We start from the raw sequence: 23487 nt of genomic DNA, 5'->3' as shown, positions 1-23487 counted from the left end.
GTGATGATGTGACAATCTCACCCTCCAATACAGAATCTGATGATTCTGACAACTAGTTCTTTATCAAACAAACCTTGTGTTGCTCGCAGAATCCCAATTCTGTCGAATTTATGTTAGTGTATACGAAAATCGAGGCAATCTTTTCGCGGGGAGCTATTAATTTGTTACCGGGAAATGGTTGAGCAATTAACGTTATTTTATGATAATTCAACGTCGCTAGATGTCGAATTAAAGTATCAATAAACGTAAATTTCTCATTGGGCATTGTGTTACGCAATATAACCCGCTGGGAAAATTAAATCGATATGTGCTGACTCGAACGTTGAATCAACCCAAAATTAACTTTCTTCCCCCCCTCCCCGTGAGTTATTTAAGGTGAATTGCCGTAACAGCATGCGTATTGCGTTGCTCGCTTTATTGCTACTTTTGGTAATTATTATATCACAACAAATCAAACAGTGCGATCGTGATAGACTACTTGAGCATATTTTTCACTTCTCGTTTTACATGTTTTGGTACAATTTTTTTTTGCAATTATAAACGTTCACAGCAATTCCAACTTTTGCCGTTTGGCTTTGGCAACGTTTTTGCCGAAGTAAAAATATGCTAATTTTGAAGACTGAATAAATGATTCTGAGTTTCATTGGGCATTTTGAAAGATTTTATTAATTTAAAAACTGTTTTGTAGCAGAGAAAAAGCTGAAAAGATTGGTGTATGGCATGCACATGTACAGATAATAATAAGAAAAATTGAAATTCTATGCATTTAAGCTTGTTTTTTACAAAGCTTAACATCTTTCATTTCATCTCAATAAAAGTCCTTATACATGGCATTAATATAAGCAAACTTAGTTGGATCAGAAAAAGTCTTAACAGTGTATAGTTAATTAGCAAAGTAGCTTACTGATAAGCACTTAGTTAAAAATAAGTTAGTATTAAATAACCTTTCTTTGAAACAATGAAAATTATATATATATTATTTCTACAGTTGTTGCATGAAAAAAAGAAATATTATATATAATATATAATTGTTCTTAAAATCAGCTCACTGATTGAAGAACGTCAAATAATAGCATCGAAACATCAAACAATGGTATTAACTAAAGTTTAAGTACATGTGTGTCACTAGGTGCAGGGCATAACACTTTCAATATGTATGATGTTAGCAGAGAAGGAACTTCATCACTGTCTGCTTTTATTGCATCTAATATCTTAATTAAATTTAACAAGCTGTCAAGAGTAATGGTATCTCCTTTATTGCAGGGAATGACGGTGGTGAGATATCTGCCTTGATTTGAAACAGAGTCTGAAGTTGCACTTCTTCTTAGCCGTGAAAACTTTTTAGAGATTGGCACAGAATTAATAGCCTTGGAAAACTGCTCTTTTTTATATTGAACTTCAAGCACTTTAGAAATAAAAGTGTTTTTTACTTCGTTTGCATACTGAAGCTCGTCTCTTTTGTTAAGTTCTTGCAAAAGCTCACATGAAAGCAAATTTACTTGTTCTTCAATTTCCACATTTACAGCATTCAATTCAGCTAATGTCATGCTCTTCAATTCAGTAACTCGCATACTCTCATCTTCGCTGGATGGTGAACTAATGGACAGCCTATACTCAGAGCTTTGCATGTTATTGTCCAGTTCATGCTCCAATGATTCTTGGTCAAAAACAATACCAGTTTCTTGCTGAATCACATAATCGGCAACAGCATTTTCATCTGCAGCATCTTGGATTATTTCTTCTAATTCCTCTATGACTTGATCAGCTGTGGGTATAGGATCGGCACTCTCATCACGACAAGTATCTTGATAACACAAATGTTCTTCAGTGTAAACATGATATTCGATCATGCGATGATAGTCCATTTGTTGCTCAAGCTCTTTGTCTTCACTGGGTTCTTTTATTCGTTCAGATAACTTTTTACATTTTTCTTTATTGTTGTTATCAACTGCTAAACAAAGTGCAGGTAAATGTAAGGTACGAATACGAGATGTTTCCCAATTCAAAGGTTGGACGAGACCATAATTATCTGTTAATCTCTTCCATATTTTATCTTGAGTGAGGGTTTCCATTGAAAATACATCAGAAGTATTGGCATTATCATCAGTATCTTTTAAGGTTAAATGAAAACATGAAGCTAGCTTTTCATCAAATGTGTGTACCAGGTCTTCCATGCTTTCATAACTCAACATATCTGAATATTGCAAACTTTCCAAATTATCTACATTTTCTGGACTTTGAACTTCCACAAGATTAGTTAAGTTTTTAGATTTTTGAATGTTGTGCTGGTCACCAACTTCACATTGTTGACAGTCTGCAGACGTGGAAAAACTTGCAAAATTTTCCCATTCATCATCTAGCTGTGCAATTGGAGCTGTCATACTAAAAAGAACAAACTTCACAAACACATATAATTATACCCTAATAAATAACAATAACACTGATAACATGAAACAAAAATATCAGGTGTATTATATATTAGCGATAGCAATTTATTATTATATGTACACTGTACAGGCATTGGCAGCGTGCAAACCTATAGTATTGCTGAAGGCCAATGTACTTTTGATTTTAAACTCCAAGCTAAATGTGCTTTATATATCTTTACACAATGAAGTTTTGAAAATTCAAATTACCAAAGTGTGATCAAGATCACCGAGTCTCTGTAAAACTGTTAATTTCAGATTAAATATGATTAATTTTCCAAAATGTACCGATACCACTACCTCCGTTTTAGGCCAATACTGACATTTTGCAGATACTTTTACAGTTTTGGTATTTGCAAAGGAGTTTGATCAAATGCTAAGTGATTGATTGATTGAATCTTTATCCTCGGACTGGGAAAGCTTCTTGTAGAGCTTAATCCTGGCAGTGTCGCATACTTGTAAAGGCTTTGAATCACTGACGCAAGCCCGGTCACCGAGATTGACAGAGTGAAGTTTCCGATTGTTGAAGTCTTGTTGCCGGGAAACTATTCCATCCATTAGATTCCGCTGAATGGAGATTGGAGAGCAGTCCTTAACGTGCATTGCTCAAGCGCACACCTCGAGAGTCGAACCAGCGCCGCTTGATCTTGAAGCTTCTTCGTTCCAGAAGTCACGCAACTGAGCTATCGGGACGGGAAGTTTTACCTTATTTGCTTAAAATTAATTTAAAAAAAAACATTGAATTGGCATAATTTAGTTATAAAGATTCAATCAATCCAACTTTTTGCATTGTTGTGTCATAATAATATATTATGTTTATTGTTCACTATTTTTAGTAATAAACGACCACCGTGATTGAGGATTCGGGCATAAGGGAACAAACATCATAATTGCGATTTCTGAAAAATTAATAAAGGGTCTGTGCAAACTTCTAAATAGCATAAGTGTATGGATCCAAAATTTTTGGATTCTGATCCGATCCTTAGTTTGCTTTTTGAAATCCCGATCCGGCAATTTGTAGATATCTAAGATCCAAATCAGAAACAGATCCAAAGTAATATTATACCGGTATTTATTTCTGACATTTTATTATAAAATAATATAGTCTGCCCCGATAGCTCAGTTGGTTAGCTCAATTGCGTGACTTCTGGAACGAAGAAGCTTCAAGATCAAGCGGCGCTGGTTCGACTCTCGGGGTGTGCGCTTGAGAAACGCATTCTAAGGACTGCTCTCCATTCAGCGGCATCTAATGGATGGAATAATTCTCTGGCAACAAGACTTCAACAATTGGAAACTTCACTCTGTCAATTTCGGTAACCGGTCCTGCACCAAAAGCTTCTACAATTATGCGAAACTACCAGGACAAGGCTTTGTCAGTCCGAGGATAAAGATTCAAAACCAACCAACTATAAAAGTCTTTCAAAACACAACAGATTCACACTTTTGTAAAAGCAGTTTACAAAATCAATTCATGAATTTCAGTAGCCTACAGCTTAGTAGGCGTATGATGCTTAGACCACTACCATGCATTACTAGCTGATTATCTTTTATAACACTTTTGGTCACTATATAACAAGCATCCTGAATTTCCATGTGTTAGGTACCGTATCTTTCTAAATTGAAATGCATAATTTCCAACTGTACATGACACACTCACTATGGTCGGCTGCGTAGCCGAGTGGTGAGAACGTCTGCACGACGTTCAAAAGGACGTGGGTTCAACACCGCTCCAGAGCACGCAGCTGTGTCTCGGCAAAGACACTTAATAGCAAGCCAAAATTAAGGAAGCAGCTGACTCGAAGACTATATGTCACTTCGCTGCTTCCTGTCGTCTGTTGTATCGCAGTGTACTACTGTATATGTTATCGCAATGGGTGCAAATAAAAAAAAAACACGATTATTATGGTGGCTGAAATAATCATTTTCAGCCACCAGTGCACAGCAAAGCAATTACTAATAAATGCATGCTGTAACATTAAATAGGCTGTGGCTATATTTACACTATATAGTGTAATAATAGCCTCAACTGTGTTGCCAGATAAGGAATTCTGCCCTAATTTGAGAAAATTTTAAAGCTGTTGAAAACAAAAACAATTGTATTTTGGAAATTTTTTTAGTCTTGGGCAAAGATCAAAACCCTAATCTTATTCCTAACCCTAACTCTCACCGGATGCAACCTAGTTTGTACCATGAACAGTTCGGACCGTCAGTTCGTACCTTGAAAAGATCGAGAGAAACAATTAAAAAAAGCCGAAGTCGCTGATCGCAGTTTCCGCAATCATTTTAAAATTTTCCTCCTGAAAAGATCGAGAGAAAAAATAGCTCAAAACCGAAGTCCGCTGATCGCAGTTTCTGCAAACATTTTTCCGCAGTTTCCGCTAACCCTAACTCTAACCATAGAGAAATCTATGCTCTAACCATCACCCTCGCAGTTTCCGCAAACATTTTTCCGCAGTTTTTGTTAACCTTTACCTTAACCATAGAGTAATTTATGCTCTAACCCTCCCTGATTGCAGTTTCCGCAAACATGTTTCCGCAGTCTATGCTCTAACCCTCGCTGATCGCAGTTTTTGCAAACATTTTTCTGCAGTTTTGCAGTTTCCGCTAACCGCTAACCCTCGAGTTTGTTTCAAATTGTTTGGGGAAACTCCGATCAGCGACTTTGGCTTTGTGTTATTAAACTGCAATCAGCGACTTCGGCCATTTTAATTGTTTCTTTCGATCTTTTCAGGGTACGAACTGACTGTACGAATGGTTTAAGGTACGAACTGACTGTACGAATGATTTAAGGTACGAACTAGGTTGCACCAATGCACCCACTCTCACCTTAACCCCTCCTAACTTTAATCCTAACTCTGGCAACACCTGATTATAACCATGGCAACAAGTGTGGAAAAATAGCCACTTCCTTATTAAAATAAGCTTAATGGAAATACTGTCTATCTTCTATCATCATCTGTCAACTTAATGTAGGTCTAGTAGCCTACCTTGTATATAACCCATGCATATTTATCTCTTTAACATTAAACAATTTTAACACATAGGCCTACTGCAGTAAATTTGCAAATGATTAGAATTTGGAAAAACTATGATCTTACAACAAGTTACAACCAGGGAATGGAAGACAGATTTTGAGATGGAAGATAGAAAATGTCAAGGATGGAAAGGAATGGAAGATCTTGATGATGGGATGGAAGACAATCTTCCATCATTCCATCCCAATTCCATTATTAACTTTCTGACGCTTTATCAAGACATGCAAAATATTAGGCAGTGGCTATTTGACCGGCTCCGGTCTTTGAATCTGAAACACTATTTGACCGGTCATGACGTCACTACATAAGCGCTTTTTTCTTTTTCTCTTTCAAAGCAACAGACGAGAAGCGCCGATATAAGTTCTAACTTTAACACGTATTCTTCAACTCAGTCCGTGGCGCGTGCGATACGTTTTCGGCTGCCAATCTAGAGGGGATGAGTTCGATACCATCCGGAAGCATTCTTTTTTTTTTATCTAAATTTTGACCCGAAGCGCATTTATGTGGTCAATTTTTAATTTGAGTAGCCTACAGTCCAAGTTAGTTAATAGTTCTCAAGTATAGTTCTCAAGTTAGTTATATACAATACTTCTTTTAAAAGTTCTAAATGATAATGGTAAAACCATTTTTTAAAGAAGTATTGTATATAACTAACTTGAGAGAAAAATGTAGGGTCGTTCGGCAACACACGTTCACTTATGACGATCGGAAAATTACCAAGAGAATTTCTCAAATTCCAGCAAATTAAAAAAACTCTAACATTATTACTCACATTTGAAAAGACATAAAAAATGGGCTGTAGGCTACTCAAATTAAAAATTGACCACAAAAATGCGCTTCGGGTCTAGATAAAAAAAAAGAATGCTTCCGGATAGTATCGAACTCATCCCCTCTAGAGTGGCAGCCGGAAACGTATCGCACGCGCCACCGACTGAGTTGAAGATTACGTGTTGAAGTTAGAAGTTATATCGGCGCTTCTCGTCTGTTGCTTTGAAAGAGAAAAAGAAAAAAGCGCTTATGTAGTGACGTCATGACCGGTCAAATAGTGTTTCAGATTCAAAGACCGGAGCCGGTCAAATAGCCACTGCCAAAATATTACGTTGCTTGCTGAAATAATTCGAACGGTACGTTCAAACAGTAATTTAAACGGTAAGTAATCCTTAGGAAAATACTACTATTAAATTTTAGCTTAAATGTAGCCTATGGTTTTTAGGTTTATTTGTGGCACATTCAACGCGGAGACCAAAAAATGTGAAGATGGAAGAGATTTAATCAATCAATCATTTTATTTTTTGTCATTACCGCGTCCGGGACAAACAAGATACTAACTACAAAAATCGATATTGACCTACCAGCACGTTAACGAACGGGAAAAGGTGGCAAAACCTTGAAAGGTTTAAAACGTGCCTGAATGAAAAATTATGTACAGTAGTTGGCTATATATATCAGTAGTTAGCATGGCCACAAAACCCAAAAAACAAAACAAAAACAGAGAGAAGCACACTTCTGAAATGGAAGATTTCTAAGATAGAATGGAAGAAAATCTCACGATGAAAGATGGAAAAAAACGTCTTCCATTCCATTCCACCCCAAACCCTGGTTACAACCAGGGTCAGGCTGGCCAGATTGGCCCTTTTTAGAGGTAGTTGGCCCCCAAAAAAATTGTTTGGCCCCTTGACCCTTTGTTTTCAATATTTGGCTCTTTTGGGAAGCAGTTGGCACATACTATGAAACTAGCTATTTAAATAAATGTCTTTCGGAAATTGAGACTGAAAAGTGTTATTACGATTTTTTAGACAATGTTCAGCTGACAATGTTTATGCCAATGCCAAAGATTTGAGTGGAAACACTGTAGGCTAGAAGATGAAGATTTGGAATTGTTCTTGTAGATTGTGTTGTTGTAATGTTGTGACGTTATTATGTTTTATTAGCAACGTTATTAACATTATTGAACAATGTGAAGAAGGGGGCATTCTTCCCGGCTATCAGCACAAGGCTGAGCACTCACTAGTACAGCGAGCAGCTGCGATTCGCCAACCATAACGGTGTAGCTTCCACGCAAGCCATTCAGACCATCCAATCAACAATATGTTTCTCGGCAGCCGATTTGTAGCAAGAATTGACAGCGATAGACACCGTGTTTCGCCCATGAGGCTGGGCTCGTCAGTATCGCACCACTAATTCTGCCACAAAGGTATTCGACCACCGCTTTACCAGTCAGTTTAACTCTTATCTTTGTGGAAACAAAGAATGGTTGGCGAATCGCAGCTGCTCGCTGTACTAGTGAGTGCTCAGCCTTGTGCTGATAGCCGGGAAGAACGCCCCCTTCTTCACAATGTCCTCTGCCCTGGCGCCTGTTGGTTTTGTTGGCTCTTTCTTTGTTTCCACAAAGATAAGAGTTAAACTGACTGGTAAAGCGGTGGTCGAATACCTTTGTCTTAAAATTCATCACCTTATATCATCAACTTATGTCTATAAACCAGTGTCATCTTTTTTTATAACGCTCCAGTCTCATCAAACCCAAGCATTCAAAAATGAACAAAGGAAAGGAATAAAATGTCTAATGTACATGGTTTAACAGCAATTAAGTAACTTCAATCATCACTATATCTCTATGTATTAATCAATCAATTGTTTCGAATTATCTTACGCTGCCTTCGCCTTGTAACGCTGTTCTTGCCCGCTCGGATCAACCTCGCTCTGCTTTCAACGCATTGATCTACACCAGTGGTCACCAACCTTTTTTGCATGCGGGCCACTTTGGCATTAAGGAGAGCTGTGGCGGGCCGCACTAATAAAATGTTAAGTAGGTTGACTCTTATGCTAGAAAAGAACGCATTTCGTACCCAGTATCCAGCGTTACATGTTGTTCATATTTATGTTAGAATAGCCTACTGCAGCAACAAAATTAATCGAACAACGCTACTGCCAGGCCAAGCTCCTTTTACAACACTTTTGACTTTTTTAACAATGCCTAATAAACGAGGCCACTTGGTTTGTGCACTTATAGCGAGGCGAGCGGTTTCATCAGAATATTCATCGCCAAGCAAGAGTGGTGTTGTTACTTCGCTTCGCAAAAGATATCTTGCAATTAACAGTTTCAGTAAACAAGGAAATGTTTGACACATCGCAATACAGGCAACAATAGTGACCTGTAAACATATCAGCGAAAAATAGGCTCCAATAACAAGGAAAAAGAAACCAGGTACCATGAAACAAACGCTTGGGGAAATCACCGAAAAATCGTAATTCTATCGTAATTCATGAACAGTCTTCCCTCGAAAAAAGCAATGAGTTGGTTTTTCATCCTTTTTGTGAGAGTCTATAAAACCGTCTTTCTTATATTATAGACAACTGTCACTTGCGGTGCTTATCAGCGTGGCAAGAATTTGTTGATTAACAACGTTTTGCAGTACTTGCTTCGGCAGTACATATACTACTGTATAATTGGAACGATACGGAGAAGATTAGCATGGCTCCTGCGCAAGGATGACACGCAAAATCGTGAAGCGTTCCATTTTTCTTAAAAAAAAAAAACGTTTTGCAGTACTAAGCTAAATTTTTTCATAATACAATCAGAAAAAGTCTCTAAATTTATATATATTATTTTGCCAATTTATTATAAATTGAGTTGGCACACCGACCTATTTTGCCCACAAAAACTTGCATAAAGAGAACACTGCTCGTTAAACACAATAACGGTGAAACTCGCACTAGTGTTTGCATGACATTTGCAAACTTAGAATAAGCAACCCTATGCTCACAGACAATTTCGAAATTCGAAAACAGACGTTTTAATCAACCACTGGGACAGTGACAGTGTGGCTGTACATCGCATTGGAATAACTTTAAGCAACCCCCACCTAGAACAACAATCTGATTGGTCGGTCGGTGGAATCGTATGCAATGCGAAAATATGCTTTCCGGAAGGTATTTTTTGCCTTTGTGTTCTTTAACTCCTCAAGAAAAGTATTTTTGGTTATGCTTGTACGCTGATACCTTCCGCGGGCCGCAGCGATACAACGTGGCGGCCGCCATTTGGTGACCCCTGATCTACACGATCCCCTGATCAACTCGATGCAGCCTCAAAATTTCCACCCCAATTTTCTACTTTTTCCTGGTAATGTAGCCTATCAGTGCCTCTAGTTTCAATCGCTAGCCTCCCCGACCCAGCTGGGCGAACCTGCGTCAACGTCTGGCCAGTGCACATCCGTGCTCGCCGAATCAAAGCTTACTCTTCTCCAGTGAGTATGTATTACAATCCCACCTATATTTTTTGTTTCTATTGATTAATCGAGCCTCTGCTCCACATTTTTATTTGAATTTTGTTTGCCACGAGAACCAAATTATCCTTAAATAGTTGACTCTCTTCCTCGTGGTAGACCCCAATTTTATCCGCTCTGCCTACTGGCAGACCGGGTATAAGAGTCAAGTACCTGCGCCGAGGTCGCGTGAGGGAGACGTGGGCGCCGCCCGGCGGTCAATTACTGCCGGTTCCAGCGTCCACACGCGACGGGTCGCCCGGCCCGTCGCAGGCCATCTTTCTGGGCAATGCAGAAAGAGCCTGTCTCCCTGGCCCGCTCCGCCATTCTAAATTTGCGGACGGGTCATGTAACGTTTTCGATCCACACTCTCCCTCCACAGGTACCTCGACTCCCCAGCCTGGCCCCCGCGACCTAAGCTGGTGGACTTACCCCTCCGGGTGCATCGTCACCCCTAAATCACGCCGCCGCGGGGTGTGGCAGGCCGGTTTTCTAAAGTCTTCGACCTGGCTATGTTTGTTTGTGCTCTCTCGCCGTGTCAATTATTTGTACCCGTGCGCTGTTGATGCAAATAAAACAGTTTAACACTAGTGGTGCGATACTGACGAGCCCAGCCTCATGAGCGAAACACGGTGTCTATCGCTGTCAATTCTTGCTACAAATCGGCTGCCGAGAAACATTATTGAACAATTTGGCTCTTTTTTACCCAGTTTGGCCGTTTTTTCGACATTGTTTGGCTTTTTTTCTCAAAAGCTGTCTGACAACCCTGACCAGGGAATAATGTTACTAACGTTGCTAATAAAACATAATAACGTTAACAACTTCAATAACGTTACAACATTACAACAACACAATCTACAAGAACAATTCCAAATCTTCATCTTCTACAGTGTTTCCACTCGAATCTTTGGCTTTGGCATAAACATTGTCAGCTAAACATTGTCTAAAAAATCGTAATGACACTTTTCAGTCTCAATTTCCGAAAGACATTTATTTAAATAGCTAGTTTGATAGTAGGTGCCAACTGCTTCCCAAAAGAGCCAAATATTGAAAACAAAGGGCCAAACAATTTTTTTGGGGGCCAACTACCTCTAAAAAGGGCCAAATTTCACAAATTTGGCCCCAAAAGGGCCAATCTGGCAAGCCTGGTTACAACCGCAACTTTGAACAGAATAAATGTTAGTCTCAGTGTTGCCACAAACGCAATGGTATTGGTATAAAGCTTTTTCCAGGTTTGGAAACAATGTTGCCAGACTCAAGTTTGCTCCTAAAAATAAAGAAGAGTTAGAAAAATAATGGGAATAACAAAAATTTACATAGGAAAGAACAAAAATCACACAGTTGCATGTATAACACAGCCGGAAAATATTCTATCCATTAGATGCCGCTGAATGGAGAGCAGTCTTTAACGTGCGTTTCTCAAGCGGACACCACGAGAGTCGAACCAGCGCCGCTTGATCTTGAAGCTTCTTCGTTCCAGAAGTCACGCAACTGAGCTAATCAATTGAGCTATCGGGGCGGATTAAACATTCACATTACTCACCATTACTCAATTAGAGATTCTCATTTCATATATATTGAAAAGTTTCGATTCTTCTTAAATTAGATTTGAAATATTTTGCAAAAAGAATAGCGAATTAAACTTTATTTTTGAACCCCTATGCGTTCATGCGTGACACTTGCTGTCTCGGCAAAAAAAAACATCGTGTAAATTGACGATTTCGGTGCTTGACTTAATGTCATTCTGTAGCATAGCCTACTTCCAAGTTCCAAGATACCTACCTAGTAAAAAAAATACAAAAAAAAAACAATTTGAGGCGATTCTTCAAAGTTTGCAACTTTAAGCCAAGTTCAGAAAAATTTATATACGGTATTCTTAATTTTTTGACTTTGCAAAAAAATTACGAAGTTTTAGTTAGAAATATTTGTTTAAAGAGGCCAGGGGAGCCATAACGGTTTTTGACTGGAAGGGGGGGGGGGCAGGATTATGAAAAAAGGGCACTTTTGTTGCTGAAAGGCCAATTCTTCTTTTTAAGTTTTAAGATGAGATATAGCAACAATGCTCATCCATCAGCTCATCATCGAGTAATGATACAAGTGTCCGGTTTACAAAGAACAATGTCACGGAAGGGCATCATGCTATGTTATGATAATGTAGGATATTAAGCTACTGTGATGCAGAATTTTGTGTCGTGGATATTATTTTGAGATAGAAATGAAAGATTATAATTAGGGTGAAAGCGAATAGCTGAAATTGTTATATCGTATTGCAAAATGTGCAGTAGCTTACATGATCTTAAAAGGGCACCATTGCCCCCTTGCCCCCATCCACAGAAAAATTGAGGACAGGGGGCATCCACCCCCTGCTTCCGGCGCTCTTGGAAGAGGCTTAAGATGAAAACTACGTTTGCTTTTTAAACGTTAAAACAGAACTTTCCGGAGAATTATTTTAATTTATTATAGTCATTATATAATTAGTGTGATGTAACGTAGCCTACAGTATTTGCTATATTGGTCTGTCTTGTCAACACCACTGCAGCAGTCATTGATACGATAATAATAATTAATCCAACAGTGCGGCAGTCATTGGTGCGATTAATCCAAATTAATCTGCATTTTTCTTGCGTGACACTCTGCATAAGATAATCCGTCTTTTATAGCCTATATTGTTTCAACGTATACAAACAGTAAATCACTAAGAAAACTGTTATCTGTTGGTTAGTTTCACTTCGTTTGAATAACTGTATCAATAGGAGCAAAATAAAATCTTGTCAGTAGATGCCATGCTGTTAATCGCCCTGGTATTGGAACAGCGATTGCATTGCATGAGTCTTCACATTATTTTTCACTGCAAATTTAACCACCATCAAACTGAGACAACATTTTACAGGCAAATGTTTGGAAAGCTATGAACACAGCACTAGGGTTACCATATTTCAAAAAGCAAAATTCCGGACAGTGCATGACTATTTTCATGAGACCATATATGCGCTACCGAACTATTAGCCACTAGAATTAGTCAAGGATTCTATATCAAAAATTCACTAGGCTTCCTCCTCTATGACATTTCAAGTAAATCTCTGATTATATGTGCGAAATCGCCTGTTTTTATAGACTGTTGGCATGTTCTAGTAATTTTCGCAGCATGTGATCTACAGGGTGGTCCACAAAAATGTGACATATTTTGTTTATCTGTCATTTCCATAAAAATTAATTCTACCTCTTGATTTTCAGGTTAGTTATAGCAGAGTCACTAGTGACTCTGGTTATAGAGTACAGCTATAAGTTTTATGTGTAGCAGTATGGAGCCGGGATATCAATTTTCAGTGGCTGAGCGGACAAAAATCATTGAACATTACTTTTCGACAAAATCTGTAATCTTGACCCAGAGACATTTTCGTCATGACTTTCCTGGAAGGAAAACACCGTCTCGGAATACTATCAAACGCTTGTTGGAGAAGTTCAGAGACACTGGCAGTGTGATTAACAACAATAAGAACCATAGTGGTCCACCTTCCACCGCAAGAACACCCGAAAAAGTTCACGATGTTCGAACTCGTGTGGAGAAGTCTCCACGGAAATCCACCAGAAGACTTTCTCAGGAAGTGGGGATTTCAAGATCTTCTGTCAATAGAATTATTCATGCTGACTTGCAACTTTTCCCATACAAAATTCAACTTCTTCAGACTCAAAGTCAAGCCAACAAGGATGAACGATTCGTATTTGGTTAGCAAACCAGTGAACGGATTGAGAACAATCCCGGTCTTTTGGATGTGCTTCTCTTTAGCGACAAGGCCCACTTCCATTTGAGTGGCCATGTGAACAAACAAAATATGAGATTTTGGGCAGAAGCACAGCCTCATGCGCATGTGCAAGCACCCTTGAGTGTAACAAAAGTCACAGTTTGGTGTGCAATAGGACGTAATGGCATTTTTAGTCCCTACTTTTTTTTTGAGGACGACGAGGGATGCCAGGTGACTGTTAACACCGAACGTTACATCGAATTGCTCAGACGACAATTCATTCCAGCAGTAAGGAGGAGAAGGGGGACCGACTTGAATACAGCTGTATTCCAGAAAGACGGTGCCCCACCGCATTGTTCCAATCGTACCCTTTAGTGTCTGCATCAATACTTTCCTGGGGATCGATTGATTTCAAGAAGGACCAACAACCCCTGGCCGCTATATTCACCTGATCTTAGCCCTCCTGACTACTTCCTCTGAGGATATCTGAAGGATAGAGTCTACCATGACAATCCTGATACCATTGACAGACTGAAGGAAAACATTAGAAGAGAAATTAGAAGAATTCCAAGGGACATGTTAAGGAGAGTAATGGACAATTTCAATGTGAGAGTGGCAGCGATGATTCAGCAGCGAGGAGCATGGATCGAACATATTATCAAATATTGAAATAACTCAGAAACCGGTTCGTTTTTTCAAAAGTGCTTTTGAGGGCAAAAACTTATAGCTATGACCCATCTCCGGCTGAAAAGATTTTGAAAAATCTTCAGATTTGTAGAAATTATGAACAAACGAAATGTGTCACATTTTTGTGGACCACCCTGTATATCTAACCAATTCTGATTCAGCACAACGGTCAATAAGTTCAAGAAAGTTCCAAAGCTCCAGAAAGTTCTAAGTGGTAAACATCATTGATAAGGAAAACGCTCTGTTACATCATAATTCCGTACAACCTCGTAGTAAAAAAAATGGCAGTGTTGCACAGTGCGATTGCAGATGCAGTAAAATGAGCTGGCTGAGCAAATTTTCTAGAAAATTTTTTTCTAATTCTCCCAAAACGCCCATCATAAAATTCCGTACATTTGAGCATTTTTTAAAATTCCTCCCGGACGCAAAGTTTAACAATAAATTCCGGACAAGTCCGGAATTTTCCGGACGGTATGGCAACTCTACACAGCACAGCATTTATTTCACGTTTTATTGAACATAATTTGTGCTCCAAACATTAGCCTACTTTGACTTTATTTGGCGTTGAAATCAATTTCCTTAACAAAAATATTCTAACTATTATATTATAATATTCTAACTATATAAATAAACTATTATAGAAATTCTAGAATAGATTCGAATCATCAACCATTCAAAAATGCTCTTTCCTAAGGGTTGGTGCCGTTGCCCGTTGGTGTCACTCTTGTCGGTATCAACGTGGCTTGATTTTACCCGCTATAGTCGAATGATTTCTGTTTATTTTTTCACGCATTGTTTCTACAAAAAATCTCCAAAAATGAGCCATTTTTTTACTTTAAATTGGAAAGTAGCGGGTAGCGGAGTAGCCTACGACTGAAAGAAATGTAGCCCCTTTCCGCTACTGCTACATTGAAAAAAAAGTAGCACCGCTACTTTTTTGTTGAAGTAGCGGCTGCAGTAGAGGCACCAGCACTACTTCTTTCATTGGAGCGGTACAGTAGCTGAGAGTTTTAACATTTTTTTGGTCGCTTGATTACCTGCTACTTTCCAATTTAAAATAAAAAAATGACTCGTTTTTGCAAATTTTTCATTGAAATAATGCATAAAAAAATCAAAGCAGAAATCATTCGACTATTGCGGAAACACACCAAGCCATGCTGATGCCTACAAGAGTGACACCAGCACTTAAGGATGGGCATTTCCGAATAGCTAGTTGAGGATTCAAATCTATTCTAGAATAGGCCTAGTTTCTATTCTATAAGAGTTTCGAATATTTTTCTCAAAAAAAAGGTTTAAACGCCAAATAAAGTCAAAGTAGGCTACTGTTTGGAGCACAAGTTATGCCCATTAAAACGTCAAAAAAATGTTGTGCTGCATTCATAGCCGTTCAAAACTTTTTCCTGTTCACCGTACGTGTTACTGGCGTAGACCCTATGGTCTCGCCCTCTGCTAATTCAGCAGTTTCACATAGAAGCAGTGACGCTAGAAACCTGAGATTTCTTGACTTTTACTTTTTTTTCTTGCCCCAACTTTTAATTATCGGATAATTGTGAAGTTTACAATAAACCTTTTGTCACAGCCAGTTATAAAATGCAAGAAATTTGCTGATATTCAATAGCTTGATTGACGGTTTACTATTAGCGTGCGGTTTCATTTTGTGTTTGTCGGCGGCGCTAAAATTCCATTCTGTACCCAAGCAGTAAAATCCGTCATTTTTACATTGATTCAATGTCGATTTTGCTGTCTGGGTAGGGAGTCGCGATCTGATGTGATATGAGTCATTCTTTGCTGGCAGACAATAACTAGGAAGGTAATTTGTTATTTGCGCAAAGTGCTTTGTAGTGCAAAAAGTGCATGGAATACTGTTTGCACAAAAACGGAAAAAAAATTGATGAAATTCTGTGTTCAATGCAAGAAGATTTCCAAAATAAAATGTCAACTGAGAAATTTGAAATGGCGAAAATAGGTCAAAAACCGAGTCTTTATCACCTTTTCTACCTAAAAAACACAATCACGAATATTTTGCGAAATAAATTGATTGAAGTGATAGATAAGGCTTTTGACCAACGGCATACTTTTTCCTGTTTTTATTTGATATAAGCCGACGAAGTAATTAGCAATAAGAGAGACGTAGACCTGATGGTCTCGGCCAATAACACTTGCCGCCAAAAGGAAGCAGTAACAGATACGGTTAAATGTTGTCTCAATTTGATGATTGTTAACTCTGTAGTGGAAACTAACAACGAGGGAATTCGCGCAATGCTGTCGCTGTTTCGGTTCCCATGTGATTAACAGCGTGACTTCTATTAACAAGGTTTTATTTTGTTCTCATTGATTTTATACAGTTATTCAAACGAAGTAAGACCAACCAACAGACACAAATTAGGAAAAAATTGTAAGGTAGACTTAAATGATTTTTGGCCGGAAGGATCCTGTAAGTGACAAACACTCACTGAAATCGAAACAGTTTTTATTGTAAAATTTCAAGAAAATTGATTTATTATTTTCTGTACCGATGTTTTTATTTTCTTCAATCTATGACCATGTCAAAGCTTTTACTCCCCATTGTCAATGTCAGGCATTCTCATTGGGTAGGCACTTACACATGACAAGTTTTGTAAGACATGTGAATCATTAAACCTTTCAGAATTAGTTACAGGAACAGCATTTTAACCAATCAGAAGTTGCAGGGAAAAAAGAGAAAACTTTTCTGATATAAAAGTAAACGTTTTGTCGTCTACAGCTTGGCGTAGAGGGTGTCTTTTCAATGACGTGGCTGCCGCTGTGTGATTAGGTTTGGCTGCTTTACTTGAAGACCTTGAATGGTCACTTTGCAGCCTCCGCTGCTGTGATGCTATTATCATTTTTTTGTGATTGTAATTTTTTCAACAGTTTTACTTTACATTGTGTTTTGATTTTCGCAGCAACCAATAAGCATCTACCTATTCATGTATTCGATTCCCACCCCTATCATAACTCTTCTTCTGTAATAACAAAACAAAGTTTTCAATAGGATCAACTCTCTGCCTGAATGCGAGAAGGGATACCAATTAGAGTTAGAGGATATTTACTTAAACATGTTTGGTTGGCGATGTCATCTGGTCTTATAGGGAATTATCATGTGTAAGTGGCTATCTTCTCACGTAAGGCTAAGTTGTCAGTTCTTAATTTTATACTGTTTTTTTTTTGCTATGATGGTTGGAAATAAAAACTTGAGTACCAAAAAGGTAGAAAGATACCGGTACATCAATAGAACAGGTATTGTGTTGAAAATGAATTCTTAGTTCCGCCCGTGAACTCACACCCATAGAAGAGAAGTATAAAACAATTGATAACTTTAATGTACAAACGATACCACCCAGTACCGTATATCGTGGACGCGTGAAAATAGCAAGACAGTCCGACCCTCGTGTCGTTATCTTCTATCGTTGATCACGGTCTTTCTGTAAACGAAAAGATCTTGGTTACTAACATGAAATAATTGCGCTTAGAATTGCGTTATTATAAGCACGTTCAAATCAAAACAATCTACGATATATAAGAATCAAAGAAATCTACAAAACGGCAACAAATCTACAAATCAAGGTTACGTCGGAAGAACCGAATTATTAAACATTTTATCGAAAGGTGCTCTGTTGATCAATAATTAAAAAACAATAATAAAATAGCAACATAAACTCACCGAAATTTTGTCGGGCGATCCTTATAACTACTAAATCGATTCTCAACAGAACTGGTACGCTTATGTACTGTAGTTAACGAATGTTACATTAAAATTATGAATTTCGCTGAGAACAGACGTCATATAGCCTATATGTACGAAAAGAGAAGAGAAATGATTCGAATGATAGCGTCATACTCAAAAAGGTACAAGCTGCGTTTGCCGGCGCAAACTGCTAACTACGTTGGTTCAACGTCAAGATACACAGAGTCGACAAAATGTAAGATTTTGCTGACGCTCAAATAAACGACCAAACGAAACGGCGTTCACAAACAACAGCGCAATGGGCATTACGTAGCTGGTTTAGCATCCAAACAAACCAGTTGTGGCACAACTTATCAACAGGGGTTATCAATAAGGGGGAACATTCTCTTTAAATGTTCGAAACAAAGGAGATGATTTGTTTTCCTTGCTATGACTCGAAGTTACTTAGACAACAACTTTCGATTCTGAAACTAAAAAACAATGATGTAATAAGGGTGCGAACAGTGAACGTAACAACAGGGTTGAACGTTATAACCAGGGCCCACAAGAGGGGGAGACAACCGGTGCATTGCACCGGGGCCCGGTGAGTTCAAGGGGGCCCGACAAAATGTCTAAATTCACGCGATAAAAAGATTGATTTCAACGATTTTGCATAAAATATTGTTTTTATATTAGTTCCGTATGTCGAATGGGGCCCCCTTATGGGTAGCCTAGGTTGTGCCCTTTTTTAAAATTACAAAGTTTTCAATTTTTTAAGTTTAGGGGGGCCCGAAAAAATGTTTAAATTTGCGTGCTCAGGTCGATTTTGCATAAAATATTGTTTTTTATGTAAATATTAGTTTTGTATTTTGAATGGGCCCCCTCATGGGTATGCCCTTTTTTAGAACAACAATATTTTCATTTTTTTGCGTTCAGGGGGCCAATAAAATGTTTAAATTTGCGTGTTAAGGTCAATTTTGCATAAACATTTTTTAATGTTTTAAAGTTGGTATTTCTTATATGAAGTTGGTATTTCTTATATTGAAGTTGGTATTTCTTAATGTCATAAACAATAGCAATGCATTCATCTTAAGTTTGCTGCCCTAGTCTCTGCAGATTTCAAGGTCAGAAATGGTATTGTATGTTAATGTAAAGCTGTAAGCACACATATGCAATGCTATGTCAGCCATGTCAAATAGAATTGCAATTTTTATCTTCGAAATGGCTGATTTTACCCACTTGTTGCCATGGTTACAATCAGGTGTTGCCAAAATTAGGAAAGGTTAGAGTTAGGAAAGGTTAGGGTTTTGATCTTTGCCCAGGACTAAAAAAATATTCAAAATACAAGTTTTTGTTTTCAACAGCTATAAACTTTTCCTCAAATTTAGTTTCGGGAGAGAGTTTGCTTTTTTATACCAAAGACAGGCAAGACACAACAATACCACAGGGTTGAGCATTACAACAGTATATATTTTACGTATTTACAAAATAGTTTAACATTCAAACGTTTTCGGCTTAACCTAAGCCCTCATCAGCAATCTGAAAATATTAATAAAATGCAATAAATTTCAACTTCTTGAAAGTAACTAGCTAACTAATTGTAAGCATCAAGAAATACGCAGCGGCAGCGGAAATACTCAAATTAGGGCAGAATTCCATATCTGACAACGCTATTGAGGCTATATTTACACTATGTAGTGTTTTAGCATTTTATCTTTGTGTATAGCCTAACTAGTGTGTAGCCTATCTGTGAATTTAAAGTTATATTTACAATAGTAGGCTACATTGTTTGTGAAATAAGGGAGTGTTAATACTTTAACCTAATTTATCCTTTGTAAGAACGCGCACCGCAAATTTTGCTTGTGATTGGTAAGATACCACGCGACATGTCGCGCTGGGGGGCCCGGCAGCAACATCTGCATCGGGGCCCGGCAGGGCTCTTGGAGGCCCTGGTTATAACAATATAGCCTACACTGCAGTGCTTCCTAACCTTTGTCAGTTCGCGACCCACTTTTAATACAAGTTTTATTGTGCGACCCACAATGAGATATGACATCTATTTTGCGTCTTCAAAAAGTTCAGAATGCTGCCGCTCGGCTAATTACTTTAACACGTAAACGTGAGCATATCACTCCTATACAAAAATCCCTGCATTGGCTTCCAGTAGTGTATCGTATTCGCTTCAAAATATGTCTATTAATTTATAAAGTTCTCCATGGTTTTGCTTCGAGCTATCTGGACACTTTGCTTGTTCATTATGAACCTGCCAGAACTTTGCGTTCTCAACATCAATTGCTTTTGTGTAACCCTTCATGTGAGACACAATATGGAAATCGCACCTTCCCAGTTGTTGCTGCCAGTTACTGGAATTGTTTGCCTATTTGTGTAAACGAAGCTGAAAATTTAAATGAATTCAAAGGTCGCTTGAAGACGTTCTATTTCAATGAACATTATGACCGAAAGTACCGTATTAATTATCACCAGAGGTGGGCAAAGTTACTTTCAAAAGTAACTGAGTTACAGTTACTTGGTCAAAATAGTAACTGAGTTACCGTTACAGTTACCGATTTCAAAAATGTAACTAGTTACAGTTACTAGTTACTTTCAGTTACTCATAAATCTCAACATAAAGTTCTGCACCTGGCCAGCTCTGCATGTAAGTCCAGTTTAACCGCAATGTTTGATATATAGGCTATTGACTAGTGTTAGAGCCATCCATGCTAACATAACAGCACAAGTACAAAACCAACAACGTTTTATTTAAAAAAATTACTCAGTATAAATATGCTTATCTCCTTTGAGAAATACGAGCATTTCAAAGTGCTCGTCACTTAGGCCTGCCCTTTTGGGCTTTAAAATGTCCTTGCCCAATGAAAACAACCTTTCCACTGCAGCACTTGACGGAATGGGAGTGTTATGTTTTAAAAACAGTTTTTTCATCGGTTCGCTTGTGAATCTGGAACCGCTTAACTTGGGCTCAGGGTCAGCTTCCAAATACTCCTGCAACAGATTCAACGCGCATTGCTTTCTCTGCTTGATTTTTGCATAAAGTGGTGCAAAAAAGTCCTCTGTGGCTCTATCACCATCCAATTCAGTGTCGCTGCTGCTCCCTTCAGCAGAGCAGTTTGCTTCTTCAATTGCTTGAAGCATGTTCTGTTTTATTTTGGTCTTCAATTCAGCAGTGTCGCTTGTCAGCCATTGGACAGAGGTAAGTCTAAATTGTGGGTGGAATGCAGTAGCAAGCTGAAAGTCGCTGTCCTCGAACCAATGACCAAATCTGGTTTGTATTGCTTCCACAAGAACGTCCACCAACGGCAAGCAAACAGCAATGCTGTTGCTGGTTTTGATGTCAGGCAACCTTTTTAGAGTCATTGCAATTTGCAAGCGTGGGTAGCAATACCCCCAGGTATGCCTCCTTCTCGGAAATAATTTGTTTTCCCTGCTATGACTCGAAGTTACTAAGACATCGACTTTCGATTTTGAATCGAGAAAACAATGATGTAATAAGGGTGCGAACAGTGAACGTAACACCGAGACTACGGGTCCTAAATACTACAAAACTACGGCTCTTGTACACCTCTGGCAGCTATACGACAAGCATGAACTGAGCTATCAAGCGTTGCCAAACACTTTTGCTAAACATTGCATAGAAAGTCACATATTTTGCTCAATCACTAAAAGCAATTAATTTAGCCAAATCAGTTCTCAAAAAGCGCCAAAAAAGAGCCAAATTGCCAAACCATAAATGTGAAGCCAAACGTCTTAAAAAAATCGCCTGATTTCTGGATTTTGGCGATGAATTCGTCAATATGGCAACTCTGCTCCATGAGATCACAAAACAAGAGCGCCTCGAATGGGCAGTGCTGCTCCGATACAGCTGCGAGAAGAATGCATTATTGCGCAACGCGCAGCAAACACGCATAAAGCATGATACAAACATGTGCAGAGAAATGGACGGCAATTAGAAACAGAAATTTCAATACAAAAGTAACTTGTAACTGTTGAAAAAGTGCTAAAATAGGAACTAGTTACCGCGTTTCGTTACTTTTTGAAAATAGTAACGAAGTTACCGTTACAGTTACTCAAAAAGTAACTAGTTACAGTAACTAGTTACTGCCCACCTCTGATTATCACCATTGTCATGTACAGCGCCCAGGAGCATAGTTTGACTGTGAATGTGGCACTATATAAATATTGTTATTATTATTATCTTTATTATGGCATCTTTACTACTGGCGTACGTACTGAAATAGTTAATGAGCCACAATACAACTAATCGTTACATATTTGTTACCATACATTGTTGCCTAATTGCTACGTAATGATAATCCAGTAATTTTCCGATCTAATAAAAAACAGGATGCACAATTTATGAAAATGGAAAGTCATTAAATGAAGTGAAGATAAGAGTAGCGATGGCGAAGGCGCAGTAGCCTATACTGTTCAAGACCAAACTGCGGCTTGTGAGATCCATAGTAGCCTAATGTTGGCATTTTTTGGAAAATTTTAACATTCAGTTAACATTTAGAAATGTTTCGCGACTCACCTGAAATAGCTTCGCGACTCACCAATGGGTCGCGACCCACCGGTTGGGAAGCACTGGCCTACAGGGTGTTTCAAAAGATTTGACATCATTTGAGACTTAAATATCTCAAAAAGTATGTAGGCTACCGTACTCCAAGTCAATGAAACTTGACAGTTACAAGGATAAACAATAAAGATATTAGATTTCATGTTAAATTATCAAATCAAAATCAATTCGTTTTCTTAGAACACACCAAACTGTTGTTGCAGGAATTTGAACTTCAAAACTCGCTTTTTTTATAGACTTTGTTAGACTGTTTACAAATTTCCTTCAAATCTTCTCACCTTCTCTACTGGCGTTGACTTCTACCCAGATCCTTTTACCCTGCACAAGCCACCTTCTTGTTTGAACTTTTTATGCCATGTGCAAATCTGCTTTCCATCTAGCCTTTTTCTTCCAAATCGTTGCGCAAATGCACGTTGCACGGTCTTATTCAACTGTGTTCTAGCACAAGGCTTCCCAAAGTGGGGGTCGCGTAACGAACTTCGGGGGTCGCAGAAAGTATACAAATTTTACACAAAGCACTGCATATTAACACTTATGTGCAAGATGCTGTGAAAGTTATTAACTTTATTAAAAGTCGTGCGCTCATTAGGCTACTTGTATTTTGTAAATTTTTATAGTGAAATATGGAATAGGAGTTTAAAACCCTCTTTGCTGCATTGTAAACGTGGATTTCAAAACTAAATTAAATGCTTTAAAAAGTTATTAGTGTTAAAAAATTAATTCATGATTTTTCCAACGGAAAAAAGTTTAGACTTTGTCCGCCGTTTTTGTAAAGACGTTTTTGGAAGGGCTTTTCAAATTATGCTATTTGTTAGGTTTGCTTGAAAAAGAGGAACGAATTTAATTTGTCCTTCCAAGGAGAAAACATCTGTGTTGTTAGGCTACATTGAAATCTAAAGTTGGAAAGTTCATCAAAAAAATTAAACATCTAGAAACAAAAGATTGAAAATGATTCATTTGAAACACTCTCATTTAGGCCTATTGAAAAGTTTTGGCTAACAATGGCGTGGAATCAAGCGTTATTAAGCCTCTGGTTATCGACACTTGTCAAGACTGTT

The 23487-nt window shown here is 38.2% G+C and overlaps 1 protein-coding gene and 1 non-coding gene across 2 annotated transcripts; one reads left to right on the top strand and one right to left on the bottom strand.

Annotated features, from left to right (window-relative positions):
• Positions 1 to 1047: 1047 nt before the first annotated feature.
• LOC145775912 (fasciculation and elongation protein zeta-2-like) lies at positions 1048 to 2381 on the bottom strand. The gene has a single exon (XM_082587314.1). It carries the CDS (start codon positions 2379 to 2381, stop codon positions 1101 to 1103), a length of 1281 nt encoding a protein of 426 aa, XP_082443440.1. The 3' UTR covers positions 1048 to 1100.
• A 6492-nt stretch (positions 2382 to 8873) lies between these two features.
• LOC145776495 (U6 spliceosomal RNA) lies at positions 8874 to 8985 on the top strand. The gene has a single exon (XR_014290279.1). It is a non-coding gene; the product is annotated as a U6 spliceosomal RNA (small nuclear RNA).
• The last annotated feature ends 14502 nt before the right edge of the window (positions 8986 to 23487 follow it).

The sequence above is a fragment of the Aplidium turbinatum genome, chromosome 8 (genome assembly GCF_918807975.1).
Source record: "Aplidium turbinatum chromosome 8, kaAplTurb1.1, whole genome shotgun sequence".
Taxonomy (NCBI): domain Eukaryota; kingdom Metazoa; phylum Chordata; class Ascidiacea; order Aplousobranchia; family Polyclinidae; genus Aplidium; species Aplidium turbinatum.
This window is presented reverse-complemented; position numbering and strand designations above follow the sequence as displayed.